General features: G+C 38.2%; 1 protein-coding gene across 8 annotated transcripts in view; it reads right to left on the reverse strand.

Annotated features, from left to right (window-relative positions):
• grin2bb (glutamate receptor, ionotropic, N-methyl D-aspartate 2B, genome duplicate b) overlaps nt 1-25556 on the reverse strand; it is a 123228-nt gene that overhangs the window by 96769 nt on the left and 903 nt on the right. For 5 of the 8 annotated variants that reach the window (XM_028018293.1, XM_028018297.1, XM_028018298.1 and 2 more), the window contains exon 2: nt 18745-19381. In XM_028018293.1, coding sequence (XP_027874094.1) covers nt 18745-18753 — 9 coding nt within the window. In that variant the 5' untranslated portion in view covers nt 18754-19381. Of the gene's footprint in view, nt 1-18744; nt 19382-23663; nt 24328-24373; nt 25555-25556 lie in introns of those variants that run through there. The other 3 variants (XM_028018296.1, XM_028018292.1, XM_028018295.1) reach the window with 3 other exon arrangements.

Consider the following 25556-nt stretch of genomic DNA (forward strand, 5'->3'; position numbering starts at 1 on the left):
ATACCCACTGACTAGTATTTAGTGCTTGATTCAAATCGAGCTTTATGGTTTAAAACCAACACCTTTTGCACTGAAAAGCCTCAAAACATCTGTTCTGTACTGGTGAATGAGCCAATGAATATCCAGAGACAGCAGTTTAAATTGACTTCAATCTGAAGTCTTAAAGGTGACCTATTATGCTTCCTTGAACAGGTTAGGATAGATCTATGGACTATACAAAACATGTTCAACATCATTCTTAGAAAAAAAGATTTTACTCTGCTCATTTCTGCCTTTTGTGAGCTCTTTTCAACCGTATGTCTTTGAAAATAAGATGTAGAGCCTCCTGCACAAATGCAGCAAGAGGTTTCTGGATGGTAAGTCAACAACAAAACGCTTGTCTCTTCCAGCAGCCATTGTAAGGTGCATAGAGCGCCAAAACTGAACGTGCTGGAGTTCCACTTGGGTTGCTAGGCAATGGACGGAGCTCCTCTGGAGTTGCCAGGTAATGACGTGTAAAGTGAGAATTTTGCATCGTAGGTTCCCTTTTATGTGTGTCAGGCGCAGAGGGTGTCACATTGTGGGTATCTATACAGTTCCTATGAGGTTAATATTGCATAATGCATGCAATATTATATGTCAGCTGTAAACTGTGCCTCTGAGGAGGGATGTAAACTTCTGGGAATTTTTGATGATGGAAACATTCTGTGTATAGGAGCTGGAATTAACGAGAATCTTTGGATATAAACAAGAATACATCTGAAATTACTAAAGGTTAGCACACAGCAGGGAATTTAAATGTAGTTGGCCCAACAACCACATTTAATGCATGTACACTTCCGTGTTTTTAAAGATGTTCCTCAATCAAAAACACACAGCACACTACTTCCTGCACAAGTATTGAGGTCATGCCCCCTACAGGAACCGTGTATTCCTCCATCACATCCACTGATTATTTCTACTGAGGCTAGATTCCTGAGCCCAGAGCAACAAATTACTGAATCTTCACCTCTGAGTCTGTAAGCCACATGAAATGGGATACATTTAGATGACATAATTGAGTAGGTACATACATTTTATTTAGGTTATTAATGTTCAACTAGTAAATATCAGAAAGAATTTTGGATAAACAACAATATTTTTTATATTTGTGGTTGGATGTGATACTACCCCTAATTTCCAGTTATTTCAAATACATTATCAATAATTACCATAGTTTTGATAGAAAGTTTCTATTCCTATTTGGGCTAACTTAAGCCTAATCTTGGGAAGCTTCTGGGATGTTTCCAGTAATTTACCAAGTATTTTTCAACCCTCTGCAATCCTGTATGTCTATAATATTGCATTATTTAGGTGTTAAACACAATTACACTATCATTTACAGTACTGAAAGCAATATATTTCTTAAGGAAAATATATTTTCCTGACAGCTTATTGTTTAGTTATTATTCGCTATTAAGACCCTTTTGCTCTTTACATTTAGGGTTAAATTCATTGGTCATTTTAACTCAAGATTAAACTCACCTGCTTAACTACATTTTCAATTTCAGCTTGTGTTATTTTTTAATGTTCAGACTTTTCTTCAACTTAATTCAAGTGGGTTTTTTGCTAATCTGTTTTTGCCTAATTCCTTGAGTTCCCCAGGTGTTTTTACTGCTTGAACTTAAAATACTTCCACACTCAGACTCACTTTTGCATTTCCTTCAGTCTTTTTATCACAATTCTAATAAAATTTTAAACTCTCCTCATATTTTTGAAAGTTTTTGCAGTAAAGTCTTAATTCTGTAAGGGCAACTCCTTCACTTTTTTTTTACATTTTCCAAGCACATTATACAAGACCTACGCATTTATTAGAATTTATGTAGTTTCAGTTTCAATGATTTGGACAACAGCGAAACAATCCATTTACTTAAGTCAGTAAACATAAGGCAACAGAGTGTCAGCCTCATCTGCTACCTTTCTGCAGGGACACCAATATATCACAGCACACAGGACCAAGGCTGCCTACACTCACTGGAATATTAATGTGGAACATGGGTTAAGCACAGAGAGAAAGTGGGATAAGCACTTTGTATCTGCGGTTTCCAACTGATAAGTCCTCCAGCTACAATCCAGTACAGATTTGTCACAGTTCAAAAGGAGTTCTTGTCACATGGCAGAGGCAGCAGCAGTGAGTCCACGGTTGGTCAGTGTTTGTAACTCATTGTGGGCTATTTTTTGGAGCACCTCCACATTTAAAAAAGGTGTGAGCTGAATAGAAATCAGAGAAAATGATCAGCTTGATCAGTGCGGTCTGGTGACTGCCTGATTGGAAAGGTCTAGTCTAGACAAAGAGTGAGTTATTCTCATAAATACATTTAAGAAGATGTTTATATTTTCATGACATGTGAAGACATGAGTGGTTCATTCAGACCGTGAGAGAGGAAGAGAGAATAAGACATTCAGCAGATAACAAGAAAGCAGAACCTGTTGGGAGCCTTTTGGAAATCTAAGTTGTGATACAGTTAGGGGTGGGCAATGGGGACTTAAGAGTTTTGTTGCCATACTTTACAGTTGTGATAACAATAATAGTGATGACAAAATCAACTATTTAATTATTTTAGGTCTTCAAAAACATTTCTATTTGAAACGAGTTTCATCAGGATGCTACTTACTTTAAAAAAAGTGACTTTTATCACTAAACTGCACAGAGAATTTATTTAATCATATTTTGAATTTACTATTTATTAGGCCTGTCACGATAGCAAATTTTGCTGAGCGATTAATTGTCTCAAAAATTATTGCGATAAACGATAATATTGTCTGAAGACCTTTTTACACTGATTTAATGGAAATGACATAATAATCCATGCGATTTCCTGCCATAGATACACTTTATTTTCAAAAGAACACTAAACACTGGAACTGATAAACAAAATAAACAAAACAACCAAAAACGAAAATAAAATGGTCTCCATTAACAAAAAACGCACTTGAAAAAAAAACCTAAACAACATAAAGTAAAAGTGGAAATAAATACTGCATTCAACCTAAAGAGTGCAGATTATGAAGTCTGTATATTATGTTGCCCTTCAGTAATAATTAGATTTAAATAGAGAAGATGGGCACATTGACTACATGATGCAATAGTTCACACTACATGATTTTTTGCTCCTATTTTTCCCTTTACAACAATCTTAAAACGTTGGTCTTTCTAAGATTGTGTGGTGTGTTACGGTAGATAGTCCTCCGATCTAAATCAGGGGTTTTCCCCGACTGGGCGCTTTAACGCAGCCTGTTGAATGTGACAGGCAGCCAATCAGAAAGCACGATTCTCCTCCGCACTTTCTGAGGGGAAATTACGTCGGGGAATCCCAAACAGCTGACAGGCGCAACCCGAAGTCCAGCGGACATTGGAGATGATATGTGGAAACAACATTAATGTTTCTTCAACATGCAAAGAATATAGAAATGACAAGAGGAGGAGTTGGAGCGCAATTGCTACCGCAGTTGATAAACCCGGTAACTTTTCAGCTGTTCTTCGTTAACGTGACGTAAATAGGTTCTAATGATTTTCATTCAGTCAGGACTTTACGCTGACACTAGCCACATGCATTGCAGGTAGATTGTAGTAAAGCATTGATTAATGCCTGGTTTTAAAATTAGTTAACTGGACTTGTAGCCATTATTTTGTGCCCATTGTTGGACACCACACGGCAGGACCGAACCCGATCGAACCGTTATACCTAGAATTTCTGTCGGCTAATGTGTGGTCTGTCAGGTTTTGAAAATGGGCCGACAATAGATCGTCGTGTGCGCTGGACTTTACACTAAGGAAATGAGAAAGGAGGGTCAGTGGAGAGCACCGGAGTTGAGCCATTTTTCATTCAGTGTCATTAACAGAAAGAGAAAAAGGCCGGAAGAGACTATAATGCCGATAATTAAAATGACGTCGATAGTTTTAATTTATCGTAAGATTAATCGATTTATCGTTTATCGCGACAGGCCTACTATTTATTGATATTCTTGTGGAGAGAACAGTAAAAGTAACATTTCAGTTTTTTGGTTTTTTTTTAACTAAAGTTTATTGTGACAATAAAAAAAATTCTGATCATAAAAACAAATTTTTCACAATAAACACTACAATAAATGCCCGACCCTGGATACGGTACGACCTTTTATAGATAATAAACACTGAAGTAGCCATTTTAGTAATGCTTATCCAGTTTATGGCTATCACAACATGCCAAAGATTATATACAAAGTCAACAGCACATTTATTCTGTGTTGTTTTTGGTTTGAACACTCAAAGATTTTTGTTGTTTTTTTTAATTGAGATTAGAGCTTGGTCGCAAAATTTTGACTAGTGCATCTCTACTAACAAATCCTGCCAGCTTACTAATAAGAGAATCAATGCATTAGTTGTACATTATTGCCATTGTGCAAAGGTATGTTAATGATCTAAATGTTGGTGCTATTTCAGAATGTTTTGTGACTTTTTTGTCTTCTTTTGCTCCCAAATGTCAAACCAATTCAGGGGGTATAATCAGTACCAAAATAACTGCAATAATTTGAACTAACGCTATTAATATTAAACTGTCAGTCAGTGCTGCGAGTCACACCGTTGTGTTCAGACAGGTAATCAGACATCCTGCGGTGATAATAACTCCCCTGCAGGAGTGGTGGAAACCAGCATAACTTTTATTTATACTTTGTCTAATTATTCAAGTCATGCTTACAAAGTCAAATATCAGTTTCAGGCGAACTTTAGCTGCTAAATACATGGCCTCTCTCTGAGTCATGATTATACGACACTGTGCAAACTGTGAGTTTTTGCACACTTTCGCAGCCACCGGCTGATTTTTATTAAAGACTTTTTTTCCACTATCAACAAATCCCTGGAGACAGTATTAGTCCATTATTGTTCATCTCTTTCTCACCTTCATACCAGCGTGTTGGCAGCCCCTGTTCTTCATGTGTTTCTCACTAAGTCAAACACTCATTAAACATGTAAATGTCCCAAATAATGACAAAAAGACAAAATAATGTCCCCTGCACAATCTGCTTTTGCTTGTTGTTGTTGTTTTCAAATCTTGTTTATTTGGGGAAGAGTTGTTTTTTTTTCCAGATGGAAATTAGGATTTTTTTTTTTTTTTTTTGCTCTACTGGATCACTTTTTTTTACCATAATAAAGAAACCTATTTCTAGCAGCACTTTCTGGGTACACTATTTACACAGAAGTAGAATTAGTCAATGAGACGCATACAGGTCAGGAAGAGCTAGACAAGTATTCAACCTGACATCACATGGATGCAAACACATAACACACGTTACACATGTAACGTGCCTAGAAAAAGTATTCATCCCCTTGGACGTTTCTCTCTTTTTATTGCTTTTGCAAAGGAGAACATTTATTTTCCAGCAAGACACAGATCCAAAGCATGAAAGAAAAGGTTTGAAGACAACAATGTTGATATTATGGAGTGGTCTAGTCAAAGAGACTTATCCACGCAGTCCCTATCTGTGTGAATAGACTGACACACTGATTGTGTCAATCTGTGTGTGCATTTACTTAATACTGACCCGAAGGGAGTGAATATTTATACAATTACTCTATTAGCTAATTTTATTTCATTGTCCTTCTTTTATTGAAATCAGTTTTCACTTCTGCAATAAAGTTTTTTTGTCAATGTATTAGTCAAAAAAGCCAAATTTTGTTGACTTGTGAAAGTGACAAAACAGGACAAAAATCCAAGAAGCTGAATAGTTTTTATAGGCATGGAAGGTGTCCTTTTATGGATTAAGCAGCACCTTTACAGAATCAGTCGCAGTAAGAAAAAAAATCACCACTTTACTGAAGTGCCTCTTGGATATTTCATTAAGTGCAGTTTAGTCTGGTCAAGATCCCACTCTCTACTATTTGTGCATATAATGATGTCAAAGAGAGGCTTCCTTAAGATAATGCTATATTGTCTCTTCGTGGCAGGCCACGAAACTGACTGAGCGTGCTCAGGCATACAGATGGCCGCAGGAGAGCAATGCATACATATATGCACAAGTAAAAGCTCCACGGCAAAAAGGCCAGGAATGAAGAAAAATACTTGGACAAAGAAAAAGCCAATTGCCCCCCAGGGTCTTCATTATTTCACAGAAGTCCTGTATTCCACTGAAATTTAATTTCATTCCCTGGACTTAATTCAGCAGCAATATAACATGTTCCTCTGTACAGATATGCTGCAATTGACTGAACTTTAACAGTCCTGGAGAGCCACTGTTCCTACATTTAATGTTTTTGTCCTACCTAATGAAGGGATAGCTAAGAGCAAAACAGAAGAAGAAAACCTAATGTCAGATGACATGCACAGTGTAATGTAAAAGCAAAAATATCACTTGGGTGTTAAACTTTAGAACGTCTAACTGCTTATGTAAATTTTTCTCACTCAGTGACTTCTTCTGCTTTTGAATTGAATATTTCTGTCATCAAATCAACAAACACGTTCCACGTGTCCCTGAAAAGCTGCCACCTTTGGTAAGATGGTATGTTGTCATGCCAGGGCCAGATCCAGTGTGTGTGTGCAACTACACTCTTGGTTCTTCAACAGTGGTAAAATTAATGAGCCACTATTTACCACTTAGGCGATTTGTTATGACAAGCCAATGACCATAGCTAGAGATATGGTAAGATAAGATGATCAGACAAGTAATAAATCCAAAAATGCAAGTCATAAAACCATAACAAAATGCTAACAGGCTTCACTAACAACAACAGTCTTCCCTGTGTTTCAGAGTAAAGACTCAAATTATCTATTTTTTTGTTTTTGAGAAGTGTTTAAAAGTTAAGACAAAAGAAGCACACATGTACAAGAAATTATTTAAAGTCTTCAGCCATTCATGTGTTACATTCAGGCAGTGAATCAGTGAGAGAGAACAAGGCTTCAGTAGGAAACAATAACGCTGAGCGAAGTTGCTCACTTTTAGTTACTAACATTACAAACTGTTAACAGCAAATTAGTAATACAGGTACATCATTGTAAATATCTAGTAATGTAAACTGATATAAGATTTTAAATTTATTAAAAATACAAAACCCCTAGTGCAGCATCGTCGCACAAGAGAGTGACCTCACTAGCAGTGCTTCTAATAAAAATAGTAAATGGTCATTCATGGAAAGTGGGAAGGTAAGAGGTTTATAGAGAGGAATTTGCTTTATGTTGTTATAAGAAAATAAAAAAGAAAGCAAAAGTTGTGGTTAGTAAAAGATAAATATTTGATGTTATATGCAACATTTTCCTGTTTATTATTTACATTTCTCTTAGACTTTGTTGAAAGGTGTTGCACCAGTGAAATTTTTTGCCAATTAATAACTGAAAAGCAAAATATCCTTAATGGGAGTTTTTTTTTTTTTTTTTTACAGAATTTCAATCAGGTGAATGAGGAGGTTTTGGTAGAACATGTCTGCTACAAGAGTTTTGTGTGATGATCTGCCTTTTGACTTTTATCAAAGCGTACTGTAGGTATGTTTGGATGTTACACCTCTTTAAAGTCTGACCTGGCTAAATTTTGACAAGAGCAAAAGGTCAAAATTTAGCTATGAGCTAATACTAGTAATAATGAAGACATTCTTAACTGATGACAGAAAGGATCATTTTTGTGAGTGGGAAGTAGCAGGAGTAATAATCCCCTACAGTATTTGCCTCTGAAGTAGACCCACACAGGGTACAGTTGGTTTCATTCCAGGTTTCTTTTCCTTTCTTCCCTTTTTTATACATAAAAGAGCATTGTGCTGTTAGTCCCTTTAATATAGTGTATTACCCTGAGCACAGTCCATAAAAAGCCCGTCCCAGCATGTTTTCAGTCACTGCTGAAAATGTATTTCCCTCCAGGGTTTCTTTCAAACCTCTTTCTGAAAATCTGAAACATGAAAGTGAAGTTTTCTATCTCCACAGTCCAGGTAATTTTAGTCTTTACTACTTTTCCAGCTGTACAAAAAATTATTCACCTCTTACAGCTCTCCAGAGGTTTCCATAACAAGTTTATTGCACCGTAGATTCACGAGTACAGAGAGCTACTGTTCGGTTCAGTCGATTTTATAATCCCCAATATTTATACCAGAGGCTATTTGTTGGCCCAAACTTTCTGATTCTTTTTCCTGCAGCTGCGGTGTTTCCTGGAAAGCTAAAGGATCTCTCTGTTGTTTTCATGCTATCACAGAAAACAATAAAACTTCACATAAACAACATGTTTGGACCTAAATGAAACTCTGGAAAAAAGGGACTTTTAGAAGCATTTTTGTGGTGGCCTTGGTACAACCAGCAGTTCATAAATATGTACTTTTATAAATGAAAGGATTTTTTTAAAGGTTTGAAAGAAAGCACAGACTAAGAGGTTCTGTGTGAAGGAATGTATGTAAGAAAACAGCTTTTAGTCTAATTCACAGGTTGCTTCCAAACAAAGATTTGCACCCTAAAATCCAGTGCAACATATTTTTTTCTAGCTCATAGTTCCCCCAGATAAATGAGTGCATGTAATAATTTGGAAAGGCCAATATATTCATTTATGGTTAACTGCAGCCAGTCATGTTTTTTAAAAACATTGTTTTCAAGATGCAGCATAAAACATTTACTGAAAACCTATTGTAATTTTATAGCAGAAGACCAAATGAAATGACTTCTTATACAACTGAGTTCACAAAAACAAGGGCACAAAGTCATCAAAAGTATTATTCCAATCGCTCACACCTGCAGAATGTGATGAGATTCCATCAACGATAAATGTGTTGTGTTATTTTCAGAGTGAGTCATTAAGATGCAGTTAACCGAAAGATGGACAAAGGGAGCTAAAATTACATGTTAGTGGTGTTTGTCAGTCAAAAATAAGACTCAGATTAGGTATCTTAGCAACACGATGTAAAAAGTGTAATCATTCAGGTCACATCAGCTCTCAGCCTGCACTGTGAACATAGAAGCAGCGTCGTGTGGTGCAGCGAGCAAAGCAGGTGCCCATGTAAATAGGTTAGTCCTTGGTGAAGATGTCCTGGGTTTGAAATTTGGCTTGTGCCATTTACCACTAGTCTTCTTCTTTCTCTGCCCTCTTTCCTGTCTGAAGAACCAACAAAAGCAAGGTCACTAGTGCCACAGAAAAACTTAACAAAAATATGGCACTGTTGTATTGAGAGTTGCTTGAATAAGTACACGCAGCAGTAATAAAGCTTTTGACTGTGTCAGACAGTGTTTTTTTACTCACCAAACAATTTTAAAAATTACTTGTCCTTAAAAGGTTTAGCTAAAAATTCAGTTCTTGCTTTTTTCAAATATGCACAATGGGAGTATGTTTGCATTTCTTTAAAAACTCCCTACATACAGCTTTCCTTGATGAGATAAAAGGGAGACAAACCTTTTGCAAGAAAATTTTTTCCCTCTTAACCCCAAACCACTTAGAGTGACACTGAAAACCTGGCTCTCCAGCAATTTTAGTCACAAATGCAGTGAAAGTTCAGCTTAAATGACAGGTGAATTACATTTTATCATTATTCAAAAACTGTATGAAATCAGTACTATTATGCTAAAAAAAAATGAATAGTGTGTTCTGGTTGGCTGCATCTGTTTCTGTAATCCAGTATCCAAGTACTCAAAGACTGATTTTTTTTCACTGAATCTTAGGAGAAGAAGTAGTGAGCAAATTGATTTTTTTGCATATATGTAGAACATGATCCTCTGCCCCCTGCTGCAATTACATACATGGTTGACTCATTTCCCTCATTTACCAAATGAGGTAAATGACCAACTTTCTCTTGCTTTCTCCACCTTCAAATTTACCACTGAGAAGTCTGCTCGTCTCTGCCTCCCCTGATGAGCCCGCTGCTCTTGGCTTTGTTAAAAATCCTTGACAACTGCACATCTTGGTGTTGTTCCAGCGAGTTGGGTGATTTCCTCATCATCATTTCTGCAGCTGTTTCCTCTGCAAACCCACTTCCAGTCTCCAGTCATGGCTAATTAATTGACAAGTTACCCCCTCAGAGGGATCAGATGTAGACATATTCGCTGACACCTAGAATGGGTTTAGCAAGCCGGTGCCCTGGAGATGTCAAACAGAAACCACCTGCAGTTTGCACAGCTAAAGATCTGTGAGGGAAGTGCATGACAATGGAGAAAAACAATCTGATCTGAATCAATTACGTTCCTAGGAATTATGAAAATAAATCTTAATGCCCTCTTTCTCAGCGTGCTATCATTTGCAAACTCCTATGAATAAATAAACTACATGGCAGAACTTGATTGATTTTGTCCTAAATAAGCTGGATCTGAGGAGATGCATCAAAGCAACCTGTTTTCTCATTCTTTCTTCCTTTTGTTCATCATTTCCTCTGTTTCTGAAATTGATCAATGCACCATCCATTCTGAGCAAAGTCAACTATGCCTCTGTTCTTTGTGCTTCTTTCAAAGACAGTATTATCAAAAGTAACTTTTTCAGCTATCAAACCCTCCATCACTCCTTCTCATCTCCAACACCTTGCCCCTTTTCACAGCTCGCAGTTCTTGCCTTTAATCCTATCAGTCTCTTCCATCTGTGGCAAAATTATACGCAAGAAACCCCTCTCAGTCTCCCTTTCGCCTGTCAGTGAAGGCGCTTCAAACAACCTCCCTTTGGCATAAAATAAAAAGTGTCAGTTTCAGATAAAAACCCAGCATGTGTTGTTCTGCTCGTACTATTGCATGCAGGATAAAAGGTCCATCTGGGGCTGAATTTCTGATTCTTGAAATATAAAATTCACAATGAAATACAGAATTTAAAAATGCTGCGAAATCAGCCACCTGCATTGAAATGAATGCAAGGGGAGCCTGCACAAACATTGCAGCTTATAACTGGTTCAGTGACAGAAGGAGAAGCTCGGCGTTGTAGGTTGAGGTGGCATCACAGAGCTGAGCTCCCTTTTCTCTATTCTTAGCTGCTCCTCCTGCTCTCACAGTCACACATCACAAGGTACTGAAGAGGAGAGGAAGATGAGGCATCTTTGGATTCTGGATTCAGTAAGTAAGGATGGTATGTTTATTCACTTCGCAGTTCATCAGGAGTCCTATTTTTCCTGTTACATCAACGCTATCCAGAAATATGTGTTTTTCCATATATTTTGAATGAGTGCAAAGGTAAAAGTTTATTATACACAAAACAAACAAATAAGAGATCCGAGCAAGACAGAGAGACAACTGACCTCAATCTAACAAACAAAAAGTTGAAATACAGTATTTCCCAGACTACGTATAGAGCGCACCTTACTATAAGCCGCACCTACAAATAAAAAAAAAACAAAACAAATGGAAACGTACATATATAAGTGGCACCGGGCTATAAGCCGCTGGTCCCTCCGCCGCTCTCGGTTTTCCACAAGAACCGCAGCCCTTAATAAATCTGCTGGATTTATTGGGACGCAGCCCTCCGTCTCCAACGCCGAAGCATAGAGGCGTTCACGCTGAGTTTACGTGCAGTGGCTCTATTTCCATCCTGTACTGCCAGATCCATAGCCCTCAATTTAAAAGCGGCATCTTTTTCTTTGTGTGGTTTCCATGATGAGGGGGTATGAGTTTCTCCGTCGTGCCTGCTGCTAGCATGTGCTTGTTCTAAATGAAAATTAGCACTTTCTTCTTTGATTTCCAATTTTAACTTCTAATGATTCACTTCCTGCTAAAGAGCCCCCTGGTGGTTGAAGAAACATCCACACAAAAGCCGCACCGGGCTATAAACCGCATGGTTCAAAGCGTGTTAAAAAAGTAGAGAAAGTAGTCCGAAAATATGGCATTACCACAAAAAATAAAACAACAAATAAACAAAAAACACAAAGCAGCTTAAATTTTACATAAATAGCACAATGCACAAATAGTCAAATTATTGAACTTTGTGGAAAAATGCCGAGATATTTTTTATGCCAAACTTTAACTGGTATGAAGGGCATAAAATTTGTAGTTTGCCATATAAAGAAGAAAAATGTGTAGTTTGCCATATAAAGAGCTGATTTTGCAGTGATTGCCTAATTGTTTTATTTTTTTTTTTCTTTTGTACCAATCTTGATCGTGTGGGGATAGAAGTTGGATGCTCTGTGTGCTGGCCCCTTCAATCAATATGGATATTTTGCAAAATATACAAAAGTAAACAGGATTTTTAGTGAGTTATTTAAAAACATTTCCAAAGTGGACATCCTACAATGCTTGTTGTATTTTCATACGGATTGTATAGAGTCAGGGAAAAAAGGACAAGCGTCAATTGTTTTAGGAGAGCATACAGCCATGCGTGCAGCGACGTGCACACATGTCATGTTTGATTTGAAATGAAGGACAACAGAAAACATTTCTTTAAAAAACATCCAGAGTTGTGTACCTGGAGCCACTTTTTATGCGTATCCACAACTATTAGCTGAATTAATCAAAAGGTAGGTCAGGCTGTTGTTTGTTGGAGCTGTTCCAAACACTCATCATGCGTTAGCAAGTGAATCCTCCTTCATCAGCACAGACAGAACATCTAAACGATATAGCATGAGCTATTCTTACAATAGGTTCATAGCTGCGATTTCTGAAAAGCACTTGGGCAAGGATGTGGTATAAATATATATATATATAATGTTTTTCATTTATGACTTTCATCCAGAAGACATTTTTGTCAAGTCCAAAAGAATTTGTCACCGCCAACATTGCTGGACATAAAACTGTGAATGCTACAATTTAAAAAGCTTTGCAAGCCATTGGTGGAGCTTTATCCACTGTGGTATATTTTTGTGCACCATTGAAATGCAGGGTAGATTTGATAGTGTGGTGCAGCAGATTCAGATTTAAAACAGTTTTTTTTTCAACCAAGAAGTTTGCTTTTTTTGACGATAAAATAAGTATCTCTTTAAAAAAAATTATTTACATAATTTTTTTTTTCAGTATCTGCTTTTATCTACATTTTATTAAATATATCAACGATTTACACACTTTTTCGAATTAAAGTTAAAATCTTGAGTGGCATTACACCAGTCAAACCCTAGTTTCCACTGGTGTTTTGATGATTTTTCTTTGATGAGCTCCAATTTTTTTGAGGTTAGATGGCCTTCTCGCCATCACCCTAATCTTTAGATTCTGGTTGAGACACTCCAAAAGGTTAATGTTCTTTGAATTTGAAGTTAAATTTGTCAAGGTAATTGATCATTTTGGGTTTAACTTCAAAAGAAATCTGGGACAAATGGCTGCATAGAGATGTAGCCCAAAGTATGATGACACATTGGTGTAAAACAGCGAATATGAGACATGCAGGAAAAAAGAACTTCAGAAAGTGATGTAAAATGATGCTGCACATCTGCAAGTAGCACAAACAAAATAAGCTTATACGTGTCTACATAATTTGCTGTTGGTTGGTTAGTGTTTTCTTTCTCTCTGTCTCTGCATCCTTGTCTTCAAAAGGACAAATAGGAGATCCAGGGGACTACAGTTTCACAATACAACTGTCTGAGGAAACAATCATTTAATAAAATTAACACTCCCTCATAATTAGCTCCTCATTCCAGTGAGGATTCTTCAAAGGAAGACAACCAGGTGTACTCAGCATCTTTTTGCTTTAGGGTAATGATGGGAAATAAAAGCTACCCATTACAGAAGGACACAAACATATTCAGGCTTCCTCTTTCCCCCCCGACTACATCAGCTCACACTGATGCTTAGTTGCTGTCAGGTTAACAATTACCAGCCAAATCTTTTCATTCTTCTCATGGTCAAAAAATATGTAGTACAACTCAACATTAAGGTTGTAGTTACCTACAACAATGAATACCATACTGAGTTATCCAACATAGTGTCAGTCTAGATCACAATTCATCAGATTGTGTACACAGCCAGGACCCAAAGTAACAGTCTTCGCTCAGCCTTTGTAGTCTGTCACATTATTGGAGGGGAATCTTAGCCTCCTCTTCTTTTCAAAGTTGCTTCAGGTCACTGAGACTTTCAGCAGGACTTCGATTCTCTTTCTTTTCAGACTTTCTTTTGTAAACTGCGCTGCTGTGCTTGCTCTTATTGCTCTGTTGGACGTTTCACTTGTCAGGCAGACTCTTGACTCCAAAACACGTTTTGCTCAGAGGTGAGAATATGTTCAACTCAGCGACTGCACAATCCAAAGACCCCGCAGCTCTAAAACAAGCCCAGATCATCACACCTCCACCCATGTGCTTAAGTAGTGGCATGTTTGTGCAGATGGTGAAGGTCATCTCTAATCCTCTTTCTTTTCTTTTTGTTTGCCTGTTAGCAGTTTTTTAAAATCATTATGTGATCTTAACATATGAGGTTTTAATGACTTGATCTGCTAAGTGGAGATTAGTAATGCCCGGTTCTTACCTAGCCGGTACATTTCCATTACAGTCTGAGGCGTGAGTCTTAGTCTCCCTCCATAATTTTGGCCTAATTTTTGTTCAAATATTAATGACGGTGTAATTTGTCATGTTTTGTTCATTTTAGGTTCTTTTAAAACTATTTTTGGCACTTGATAGCAATCTGGTGTTTTATTATTTATTTATGCAATGAAATGTAAAACCCCAGAAAGGAAAGGGTGTATTTTTATAGTTTTCCATATACACAGAACATATTAGCTGCAGATAAACATTATTCCATTTGACAGGCTCTGAAAAGAACATAAGATGACTCATTTCACCATATCGCTTATTATTTCCACATCTCTATTGAGCACTGTTTATGGTTTTTGCACCACTGAACACTGAATATACATTTTCCTCTTTGTTATGAAGAGTTTATGCCCTGCTGTTACTCTATTGAAACATGTATCTCTTTGAAATATTTTATGTATTCTTCTCACTGACATACTCAGTCGCATCAGGAAAAGGTTTTTCTTCCATCGTCCTGATATTTTGCACTAATGCATAAGCATGAAAGCCCTCAAATGTGTGCTTATTGACCGCATTGTTGCACATTATTCAATAATTCTGCAGATATAAACACAGATCTCAAACAACAAAAATGTAGACCCTTCCAGTCAAATGCTAAAACCCTTATTGGGTGTAGCAGTCCAGACCAATTATATAACTATGTGAAGACTTGATAATTGATGTTTGCAGAAGTGCTCCATCCGATCTCACAGAGTTGTCAGTCTCTGTGCAGAGACACACCTCAGCACACCTGCAGCTGTAATTGCAGTAAAAGGTGGTTCTACTAACCACTCAACAGGGTTGAATACAAATGCATTCCATACTTTGTCACATTTTGATTCATAAAATATTTCTAGTCGTTTCACTTCCACTTGACAATCCTGCACGACTGTGTCTTTCACATAAAACCTTAATAAAATATATTGAGATTATGGTTGCAACATGACAAAGTGTAATAGCAACATAAAACATGAGGCGGATGTAGTGTTGCTGTATGCACAGTGTGGTTCCTACTCCTGATATGAAATATGAAAAGTCAAGTGACGGAGGGAGAAAGGCGTTTCCATTTAGCGATGTGCCATTTCAGTAAAAACTCAGACATGCATGGATGGCAGAAAGACATTTTTGAAGCATTGTGTAACTCCACACTCTGCAGTCTCCCTCTCCGACTGGCTCTGAGTAAACAATAAACACCAGGCTGCTCAGCACCTGTAATCCTCCAACGACTCAATCAACATTTGTAAAGCTGCTCACACGAGGCTCACATCCAAGACTGACTCGACCGGCTGTCGGTGAGTTCCAGCCTCACCGCCATCGTCTCCACGTCCTTTTCTTTGTGGCAATACGCCGATGCCTCCCTGTTCTTGGATCACCAATCAAAGCAGGGGGCCGTGCTCCCTCTGGTTTCAGGAGAGTCAGAGCTATGGACCCATCCCCAACATTAAAAACATGCAGCATCACGACGCAGCAACAACACACCCCTCCCAGGCCTTGTTGCTTATTCACTCAGAGATACATGTGTCTACAAAGCTGACTCCTTCATCCACTGTCAGCGAAGCTCCCTCGGGATTTGCCGCCTGCGCCTCGGTTTTTGCCCGTCTGTCTTTTTCACCTCAACCCCTTACTTGCTCTCATCGTTTTCTCTTTAAAATAATAAAATACAATAAAAAATCTGCCAAACCAGCCCTTAATTTCCAACTTTGCCCGATTAGAAAATTAAGGTTTGCATTTGGGAACTGTCACTTTCTGTGCCTCATATGTTAATAAGTGAGCATAATACAATAAGCCTGTTCTCCGTTGAAGCTGTTGCCTTGTGCGGGAGGGACACGCCAGCTGTCACACCTCCTCTAAGTCACACTCCAACAAAGACACCCGAATTAGACGGTTACGTCAGATCTTGTGATTTGATGAACGCTCGGTGTAGACTTGTGCGAAAAAACTTGTCTTTACCCCTGAAGGCAGAAAAAAAACAAAACTATCCAGCCAACAGTCTAATCCGCGGTGCCATCAAGAGACAAATCCTGGAGCTGCTCCATTGGCAGGAGCCGGACACTGTGACAGAATGAAGGATTTTGCTCATTTTCTGTTTCAAGACTGTTTGCGCACACAAGAGAAAAGATCAAACACATATTCAGCTATTTGAAAGCAATGTGTGCTCATAGATGTTAGCAAAGGTCCTGTTTATCAGAGAATTTTACTGGCTGACTTTCTGCAAGCACTTTCACCACAAATTGAAAACCTACAACGCCTTGCAGAAGAATTCATACTTGTTGACTTTGACTGGACCACCTTAAAACATGAATACACTTTGATCTAAACCAATCAAATCAAAGCTCTGGTTCTATTTTTAAGGTCGAAGTCCTGCTGTAAACCTCCACCTCGGTCTTCTAACAGGTTTTCCTGTAGGATTGTGCTGGATTTTTCTCTACCTGTCTTCAGATCAACACTTTCCAGCGTCTTTACCCTCTCTAAACAAAAGCTTTCCCACATTATGATGCTGCGATCAACGGGTTTCACAACAGGAATGGCATGATCCACCATGGCTTTTGGCAACCAGGGCCTCTGGTTTTCTCTCAACAACTGATATTCATTCATCTGAGCTGTGGCTCTTCAAGAGTTACAATGACGCCCCATGTCTGCTTCCCTAGTCAAAGCCTGTGCTTTGTGGCAGTGCTTTGTGAGTCCAAGCGTTTAGGCACCCTTCATTGGCTGCCACCAGATATCCAAGGATGACAAAAGCATGCATGGATGAGTCAAAACAAAACTCTAGGCATGTTTTTGATGAATGAATGACATTATAACATGATACAAAGCTAAAAAAAAAAAAAGTTGATTTTGCATAACACCTTCCTCCCCCTTTAAAGAGTACTAAAGTAAAGGGGAATGAAAATGTATGCCGCACTCTTCAGATTTTAATTGTGAAAGTGTATAATATCAGTTTCCGTCACTGATATCAATGCACTATTTGTTCTGGTTCATCATATAAAATCCCAATGAAATGTATGAAGATTTTTTTTCATCTGTAAGCAGCAGCCAAAACGCTCTCCGAGAAATAAGCTGCAGCTTCCCTGTAATATTGCATTACACTGATACTGTTGTCTAGACCGGTTCTCCCTTGTGGCCCCCCAGAACCCTTGTTTCTGATGGGCTTATTGAAGCCAGTGCCTTGTTATCCCCTATCGCAACGTAACTCTGGCTAACAATGTACCAGGAGAAAGCTTGTGCAAGGAGAAAAAAAAAGGCTGTTTTTATTTTATGCTTCCACACTAAATGTGTTTTTCTGTCATCCTCTCACATTTCTCTCTTCTGTTATTTGCTTCACATGTGCTTTTTGTTCTCTTTTAAAAACTGGATGAAGGCATATATAAAGTTTCTTTGTCAAGTGTGACAGCTGTAGTTTAAACACAAACCCCACCTGCAACTTGAGCCAATCACATCAGTGAAAGCCTGCACAGAATTCAGCCATGTTTTCATCCAAGCCTGTTTTTTTCATGATGCATTGTTGTGAACTGATTGCTTTCACAAAACAACACAGCTCATTGCACAGAGGCCTGTTTCATTGAGTACAACTACAAGGCCAACCAACAAATCATACAGCAGACTCTTGAGGCTATTGTTTCCTGTATGCACCATGTGTTCCCACAATGGGAAATAGTATTGTTAGAGTCCTTATTATTATTTTGTTTCAATTTGAGTAAAATAATCTAAAATTAGCATGAAAACGATTTAAAAGTTACTGCTTTTAGAATATTTGACAACAAAGGGAACAAAACACTTACAGATGTGTATATGAATGGCCACATCAGACCACTACAGTAGATTCCCCGCATATTTGTGGTTCATTGTTTCCTGATTTTTCCGCAGGACATAGCTCCAAATTATTCACTTAAAAAGCCACCTATTTGCAGAAATTTTTATAGAGCACATGTAAAATATTTGAAAGAAAATACAACTTAGGAAGCTGAAATAACTAAGCTGCTTGATTTGCTATTGGCTGGCACTTACAAAGCAGCCGATCCAGGAGTGTCGTTCATTTTCCTTGCTATTGATTGGCTGTATCTTCAAGAATGGAGATATGGAAGTCTGTAGTTCTGCAGTAGGTCAAAGATTATTTTTACTGAGTGTAAAGTACATTTGGTGTTTGAATTATTAAAATAGGCAGTTATTATTCAGATATTAGTAATGTTTCAGAAAACATACCAAGCTTTCCGCTGGTGTCTGCTTATTAACTGTGTCTAAATAATACGTCTTTTAAGATTTTGCGCTCTTATAAAATAATTCTTAATAAATTGGTGCAACGAATCTGACAAGAAGGAAAGCTTGATAAAGAGGGAAGTTTAAGTAACCGCTTAGACACACATCCAACCTATACACAAAAGCCTGCGGCCTACCTTGAACATTGCCAGCCTGGATCTCCTCTCTGCTCTTCAGAACGGGCATGATGGAGTGGCCTGCGATGTGAATCCTCCTCTCATAGCCTCAGATGAAGGGATTTAGATGTAGACAGATAAATTTGCGCACAGAAGACAGAAGTCTGGTGGACACAGGAGTGAACTTGGGTTGGGTGAAGGTGGAAGGGCGAGGGGCTTCTGAACTATTAGAGGGAAGGAGGATGGTGTGTGTCAGAAATGAGTTCCAGACTGACTGATCTCTTTTTTGTCAAGATTTCAGAAGTCTTAGAAACTGACAATTAACCTAAAATGTCTGTACAGGTGAGCAGATTTGAAGTGACTAAATCATAAGACGTAGGGATGGATGAGCTGAAGTCTTTTCATTGGTCTCTCTCCCTCCAACCGCCGTTCCCTTCCCACCAAAGATGGTGATTGAGCTGAAGCCTCCCTCCAGAAGTCTGCTGGAGTGTGAGCGCTGTTGCTGTGGAGATGAGGAGCACTGTGTCTATATGTACTCCTCTTCGTCGCTCTCCCCTTCTTTCTTCTTTGGCGTTCTGTCACTTCTGTGGTTCTGCTTAATTTAGCCAGTCATGATCAGGAGCTTGCCGGCCCGATCTCCTTCTCGATTGTTCTCGATCTGAGCAGAAATAAGAAACGAAGGGCAGAATCAGACAGTAGGTGAACATTGTTCGTGAATGTTGAACGTCATTGCTTAAACAAGTCAGCAGCCTCTGAGGTCAAGGATTAATTCAGTCAAGCTGCTGTGGCGACATGCGTCTTTCACTGCAATCTTGGTGTGTTGGATATTGTTGTACCAGCTACTTATTTTCACAGCAAATGCACCCACTGTTGTACTTCTCTGCTAAAATTTTATCTGCTGCTTTTTAAAGCAAAAGTACAGAGCAGAAATTATATGAAAAATTTATGGGGAGAGTTGTGAGAACATTAGTCACAAGAAACTCTAGTTGTACCTACATCAAGGCATCTGATGGATTCCTGGTTGTAGAACAACGTGGGCAACAATTCATCAGCCTCAGCTCAATCGGTCTTCCTAACAACGTTGTAGTCGGGTTATTTCTTGACTGTATGAGCCGATTTCTAATGACGGTGTTGAAAACGGGTTAAGCAATCTATCATTTGCTTTGTTGTTCACTTTTTATTGCAGCAGCGTAATCTCGCACAGAAACACAAAATGGGAAAACGTGCATATATATTCATACATTTAACAAAATCCCATATTAATAAATAAATGTTTGGCATTAACAAAATCCCTTCAGACACTTTTATTGTCACCTCTGCTGTCAACACAACAACCCCTTTTCACCAATAGCAGCAGCACTTAAGAATTCTTCTACAACGATTCACAAGGTTGGAAGAAACAGCGGCATTCCTCTTTGCACAATCTCTCTAGATTCTCTAGAGTCCATGGTCCTCTCTTATCCTCAGATCACCCCAGAACTTTTTTATAGCATCAAGATCTAAGGACTGAGATGACCACAGAAGTTGACCATTTCTGTGTTGATTTGTCAAAGTTTTTTGTTTGTTCAAGTCCTAATTTAAAGTAAACTGAAACAAAGAAGGCTTTTCACACATTTTTTACCAGAGCTGTATAAGTGTGGACGATGCTGTAAATCAAGACAGTGTTTGACATATGCTGTGGCTAACAGAGATGTTCCCACATCCATATCTGTTATCTCTTGCTTTAGATTTTTAACCGAAGTTCACCATTTGCTTCAGAGTGAGTACGTAGACCAAAAAGGCGCAAGGCAAGACGCCATAATGGCCACTGCTAAGGAAACTGAATGCTAAAATTCAAATACAAATCAAGTGCATCTGTTTTCTTACAGTGGGCTTGTAATTTGTGCTGTACCCTACTGCTTATTATTAACCGGATGGTGCAGTTTTATTCCTGTTTGTTCCTCATCTCTAAACAGTTTCTCTAAAGGCAATAGAGACATCATTCTGTCTGTACAGCAGCAGAGCCAATTACCGGATAAACAAATGCGTGTATCCACATAAATTTTGCCAATCAGCACCCATAAGGGTCACTGTTTTGACACGCCATCTTATATTAGTTCACCGTGCTGCAGATGCACTTGTCATTACTGACAGAGACAAACGTGGGAACCAAAGACCCAGGGCTACATAATTTAATCAAACCTTGGAAAGAGTACAAGTGGAGCAGCATTTCCCACAGTCATGCAGAATTCTTGCAAAAATAAAGCTTCTAAGCGGAAAAGCACAAAGACTACAGCTGGAAGCAGTCATGCAGATACAGTGTGCAGCTTTCCATGCTTACTTTTAAAAACATCAGGGACAGATAAAACATGGACTGTTCAAGGCGAGAGACATTCATGTGAAAAAACGTAAAGAAGCAGACAACCTGGACTCTGAAGGAATGATTCTGTATGATTGCTTGTATTTCTATAAATGAATATTTGCACAGCTTTTTACTTTACTTGTAAACTGAGATATACAGTTAATTAACTCATCCTCATATATTAGCAAAAGACATTATTGAAAAATTTAGCTGGGCCGGGCAGTGCATTGCAATGGGTTGTGAAATGTTAATTGGTTGTAATTAAATAATGAATGAATGAATGAATGAATGAATGAATGAAGTAAGTTAATCTCCGTCATGTTTAAATTTTCTCGGCTATTAGAGATCCAAAAACAGAGAAAAAACTTCAGACAGACTAAAAAACTGCTGGAAAAACTGTTACTTGAAAAATACACAAAAGACAGTTTAGTTATTTGAAATTTTAATCAAACCTAATTAATCGTCCAATTTAAACCCTTAATGTAAGTGAAACTGCTTTTCTTGATTAATTTGTTTGTGCATCTGTCGATTCTTTGTAAATAACTCGTTAGGTTTCCACTAAAAGCTTCAAATAAAAGGTGAAATATGTCACTTAAATGTAAAATAAGTATTAAAAAAAATTATCTTTTTTTTTAGAAATGTAAATTTTTGTACATGAGACCTGGAAGCATCTACATTTTTCCAGACTAAATTTTTATTTTTGTAACAAATCCAGACCTGGAAAACAATACAAAAAAAATTCCATACGTTTCCTGACCCTTCAAGACAGCGTGCAGATTCTGTAAGGAGATCAAACAAGATGTCATTTTTACGCGTACATCTTCAGAGGGTTGTTTCAGCATACCAGAATGCGTTCTCTGTAACTTGAGGGGGTTGAATAATATGTAGGTATGCACTAAGCCTTGGGAACATTGTCAGCGGATATCCGATGTGCAGAATTTTAATCCCGTCTGGCAGTGAAATGAATTATTCATCTAGCCAGTTTTGTTTATAAATATCCGTCTTTCACTCAGACTCCTTTATAGTCTAATTATCTCTAACTCTCAAGGTGGTATTAATATGATGCATATAGCTTGACTCCTTTTTGCAAACCCTATTTCAATAATGTTTATCTGATTAATCTAGTTGTGGGTAAAACAACAGTTCTGAATAATGCTTTTATAGAAAACCATTTTGTCTGACTAAAGGCTTTTACGTACGCATGTTTTTCTTTCTCATTGTTTATTTTTTCATACAATATCAGCTTTTCCTTTGCAGTGGCACTGTTTGTTTAATCTAGCGCTAGCTCAGAGCATGACAGCATTTCATCATCATTTTGAAAGTTGTCCTGAATCATTTAGAGCATTTGAGCTCAAAAACATTGGAAAATCCTTCACTTCTTGAAGAAATATGGTGTACTGTTTGTACTGCTGTTAATGGATCATTTAAAAAGAAATCCATGATAAAGATTCCTGCCTGGCATAAAATTTTAAAGACGCCACGCGGTGGTGTATTTTTTTTCTACTACAAAGAAAAACACGGCACAGTATGAAAGTTTGGACTTCCACAGCAGGATTTCACAAAACACAATGTTTTTAAAGAAACACACAGAAGAAAATAACCCTGCTCATTCTGCTTTGTGCATACTGGGTTTGATGACGTCACAAAAGGCAACACAATTGAGCTGATTAGCTGGCATGGGGGAGGGGTGTTCTGTGAGGATTAGCTTGGGACTGCAGCTCCAAGTAGGAGCTTTGTGGAAAAAGGCAGTGCAACACTCCAGGTATGTTTTTGGTGAGGGAGCAACATTATAACATGATATAAAACTCAAAAATGTCATATTTATATCATACTCTCACACTCCTTAAGCACCAAATCTCCAAAGCCCCCCATCTCCTTTGATCAGTTGCTTTTCTTTTCAATTTTCGGTTACAAGTGATCTGAATCAACTGCAACAGACCCGAGAGCTCAACTCATTTAACCCACTGTCTGCTTTCAAAACTTACTAACAAACACCTGCCTAAGAACTGCACATGCTTTTAGTGACTTATCTTACATTTGTCACTATATCTGCAATTCGTTTTAGTCTTTTCTGGTGTAAAATTGTTTGTCCTTTCTTTTGTGGTATGGTCTATATTTTTGTATCTCTCTAATGCTTCCTCTGCGCTAGCTCTTTGTTTAAAATGTGAATTGGTTCTCAATGGATCCACCTGGAAGGTTTAACAATAATTTAAAACATTACAAAAATATTTTTACAACCTTGTTTTATGTAGTTCTTGTAAACTTAATATTGTGCATAATCACATCACTGACCCCCAGATATGGCTTGAATGTTTAGTTGCAATTTTACAGAATTTAAACATCTTTGGAGGAGCAATGTAATGAAAATACATGAAGACAAAAAAACCATTAGATCATACTCGAAGTAGCTTGAGATTTTATGTAATGTTTTTTTAAGAGGTAAGATTTCACCTCCTGACTTACAACACTGATGTATTTGCAATCATCTAAATTTAGACTAACTTTAATTAAAGAGAAGTCAAGGTAATAGCTTTAAAATATTAAAATGAGAAATTATGTCACTGCCTGTTAACTCAGTTTAAGGAATCTGAATTCTCACCTGTTGTTATACGCAGGTGAAGACAGCATTGGATCACTGTGTTTTTCATGGATTTACATCCTGGTATAGCCATGGTGTGCTTATTAGGGTCTAAGGTGAAGAATCAAGAACACCAAAACTAGTGCATGAGTCACATTGCATGGGTTTATTAGCTGAGATTTATTCATATATTTTCCATCCATTGATATAGATCCTTTTTTTTTTTTTTTTGCAAAGAGCTAACGCTCACAAGGAGGGGGACTAAAATGAATTTTAATGCACACACCTCAGCCTCACTGAGAATTTCTGGCTGGTTTCTGGCTATGAATTATAAATAGTGCCTGATAAGTCTCTCTTCCTTAAAAACACAGTTGGGCAAAGCGATAAGGGAAAGAGGTGTGAAATTTATAGAGATACAATGGTGAATGTGTAAAAAATGGACAGAGATCAAAGGCACTGTCCGCTAAACAATCAGTTAGTCACAGCAGAGCGAAGAAAGGTTTCACCCCTCGAGCAAACGCTGTGGAAAACATGAAAAACAGCCTTTCGTGGAGAACCTGCTATTGGAAGTTCATGCACGACATAAAGATCATGCAGACAAGACGGGTGCACGCTCCTGCTGGATCAGCTGGGCCCGCACACACTCAACCCCTAGACACACACACACGCCCTGCTCATGCACACACTCGCTCAGTAGGAAGTAGTGAGGGCTAAATGGATTCACTACTCACCTAATTAACTGTTTTTCTGCAAAACATAATTTATAGACTGGAGTGGAGATGTTTTAACACTGGAGCAGAGTTTAGACAAAAAGCAAAAGACAGAGCAAAACAAGATGTGGTGGGGGTCCTTCATGTTTCTTCATGACGACATCCCCCCCATCTAAATTCAAGAGGGATTTATTAAGCCCCCCTTCAGCGGTCCACAAGAACGTAAGCTGGTGTAGGCCTAAGCTACAAGTCTGCCCTCAGGTTGAGCGTGCAGGCGATTTCAGCTTACTGTCCATGTCAGTGTAGGCTGAATGGAAAATAGACTAGACGCTGCAGCAGAGAGAAGTACAGAGGAAGCATCAAACAAAAACATAAAGAAGAGGTGGAAGCCGTGACAGAGGAGAAGACAAAGGCGATGAGGGAAATGGGAGATTCATTTCTATCTGTTTACATCTGTCTATCGGTCTCTCTACAACCTGCACATGCTGTCGAGAGCCCCGCCAAAGCACACGGTCTGCGAAATCATCAGCCTGCTAATGCCACCTGGTCTCTGTTGCATGTAGGATGGGGCAAAGCAAAGGTGGAACGGCTTCGAGAAATTTGGAGAAACTCAATGTCTGGGTGTGCATGAAGGTGGGAGGAGAGCATGCAGATGCAGTGGGGTTTCGATTCTTGGAAATATTTAGGATTGTGTGCGTGAGAGGCAGCGGGAGGAGGAGGCTGGAACAGAAATAATAGCTGCTGATGGAGACGCAGCACAAATTAAGCATGAAATGAGGAGCAACTTGAATGACTTCACATGACCAGCAGTTCAGAAGTCAGTAAGCATCTGAATAAATGTTTGTTCTAATTTATTTTAGGCTACATGGCAAAAACTTTTGCACAAAATGTTTTTGCAAAAAAACGTTTATAACACACGTCTATAGTTTACTAAATGAAAAGGAGGGACTTAAAGATATAGATAAAAAAAGAGGCATAGATTTTTTAAAAAAAACATAAAGGTTTTCACAATGAGATGGCTGGATGAGGAGCGTGCGAAAGCGGCGCGAGACCAGATCAAAAGGCACTCGGCGATCAACCTTTTTTCTGAGGCTTCAGTTTAGTGTGCGAGTGCATGTGTGTGTTGATGTGTGTTTTATGTATACGTAAAGCACACACAAATACACACAGACGGACAGATAGACAGACACTAAACGATAGTTAA

This window comes from Xiphophorus couchianus, chromosome 5, assembly GCF_001444195.1.
Source record: "Xiphophorus couchianus chromosome 5, X_couchianus-1.0, whole genome shotgun sequence".
In the NCBI taxonomy this organism is placed as follows: Eukaryota; Metazoa; Chordata; class Actinopteri; order Cyprinodontiformes; family Poeciliidae; genus Xiphophorus; species Xiphophorus couchianus.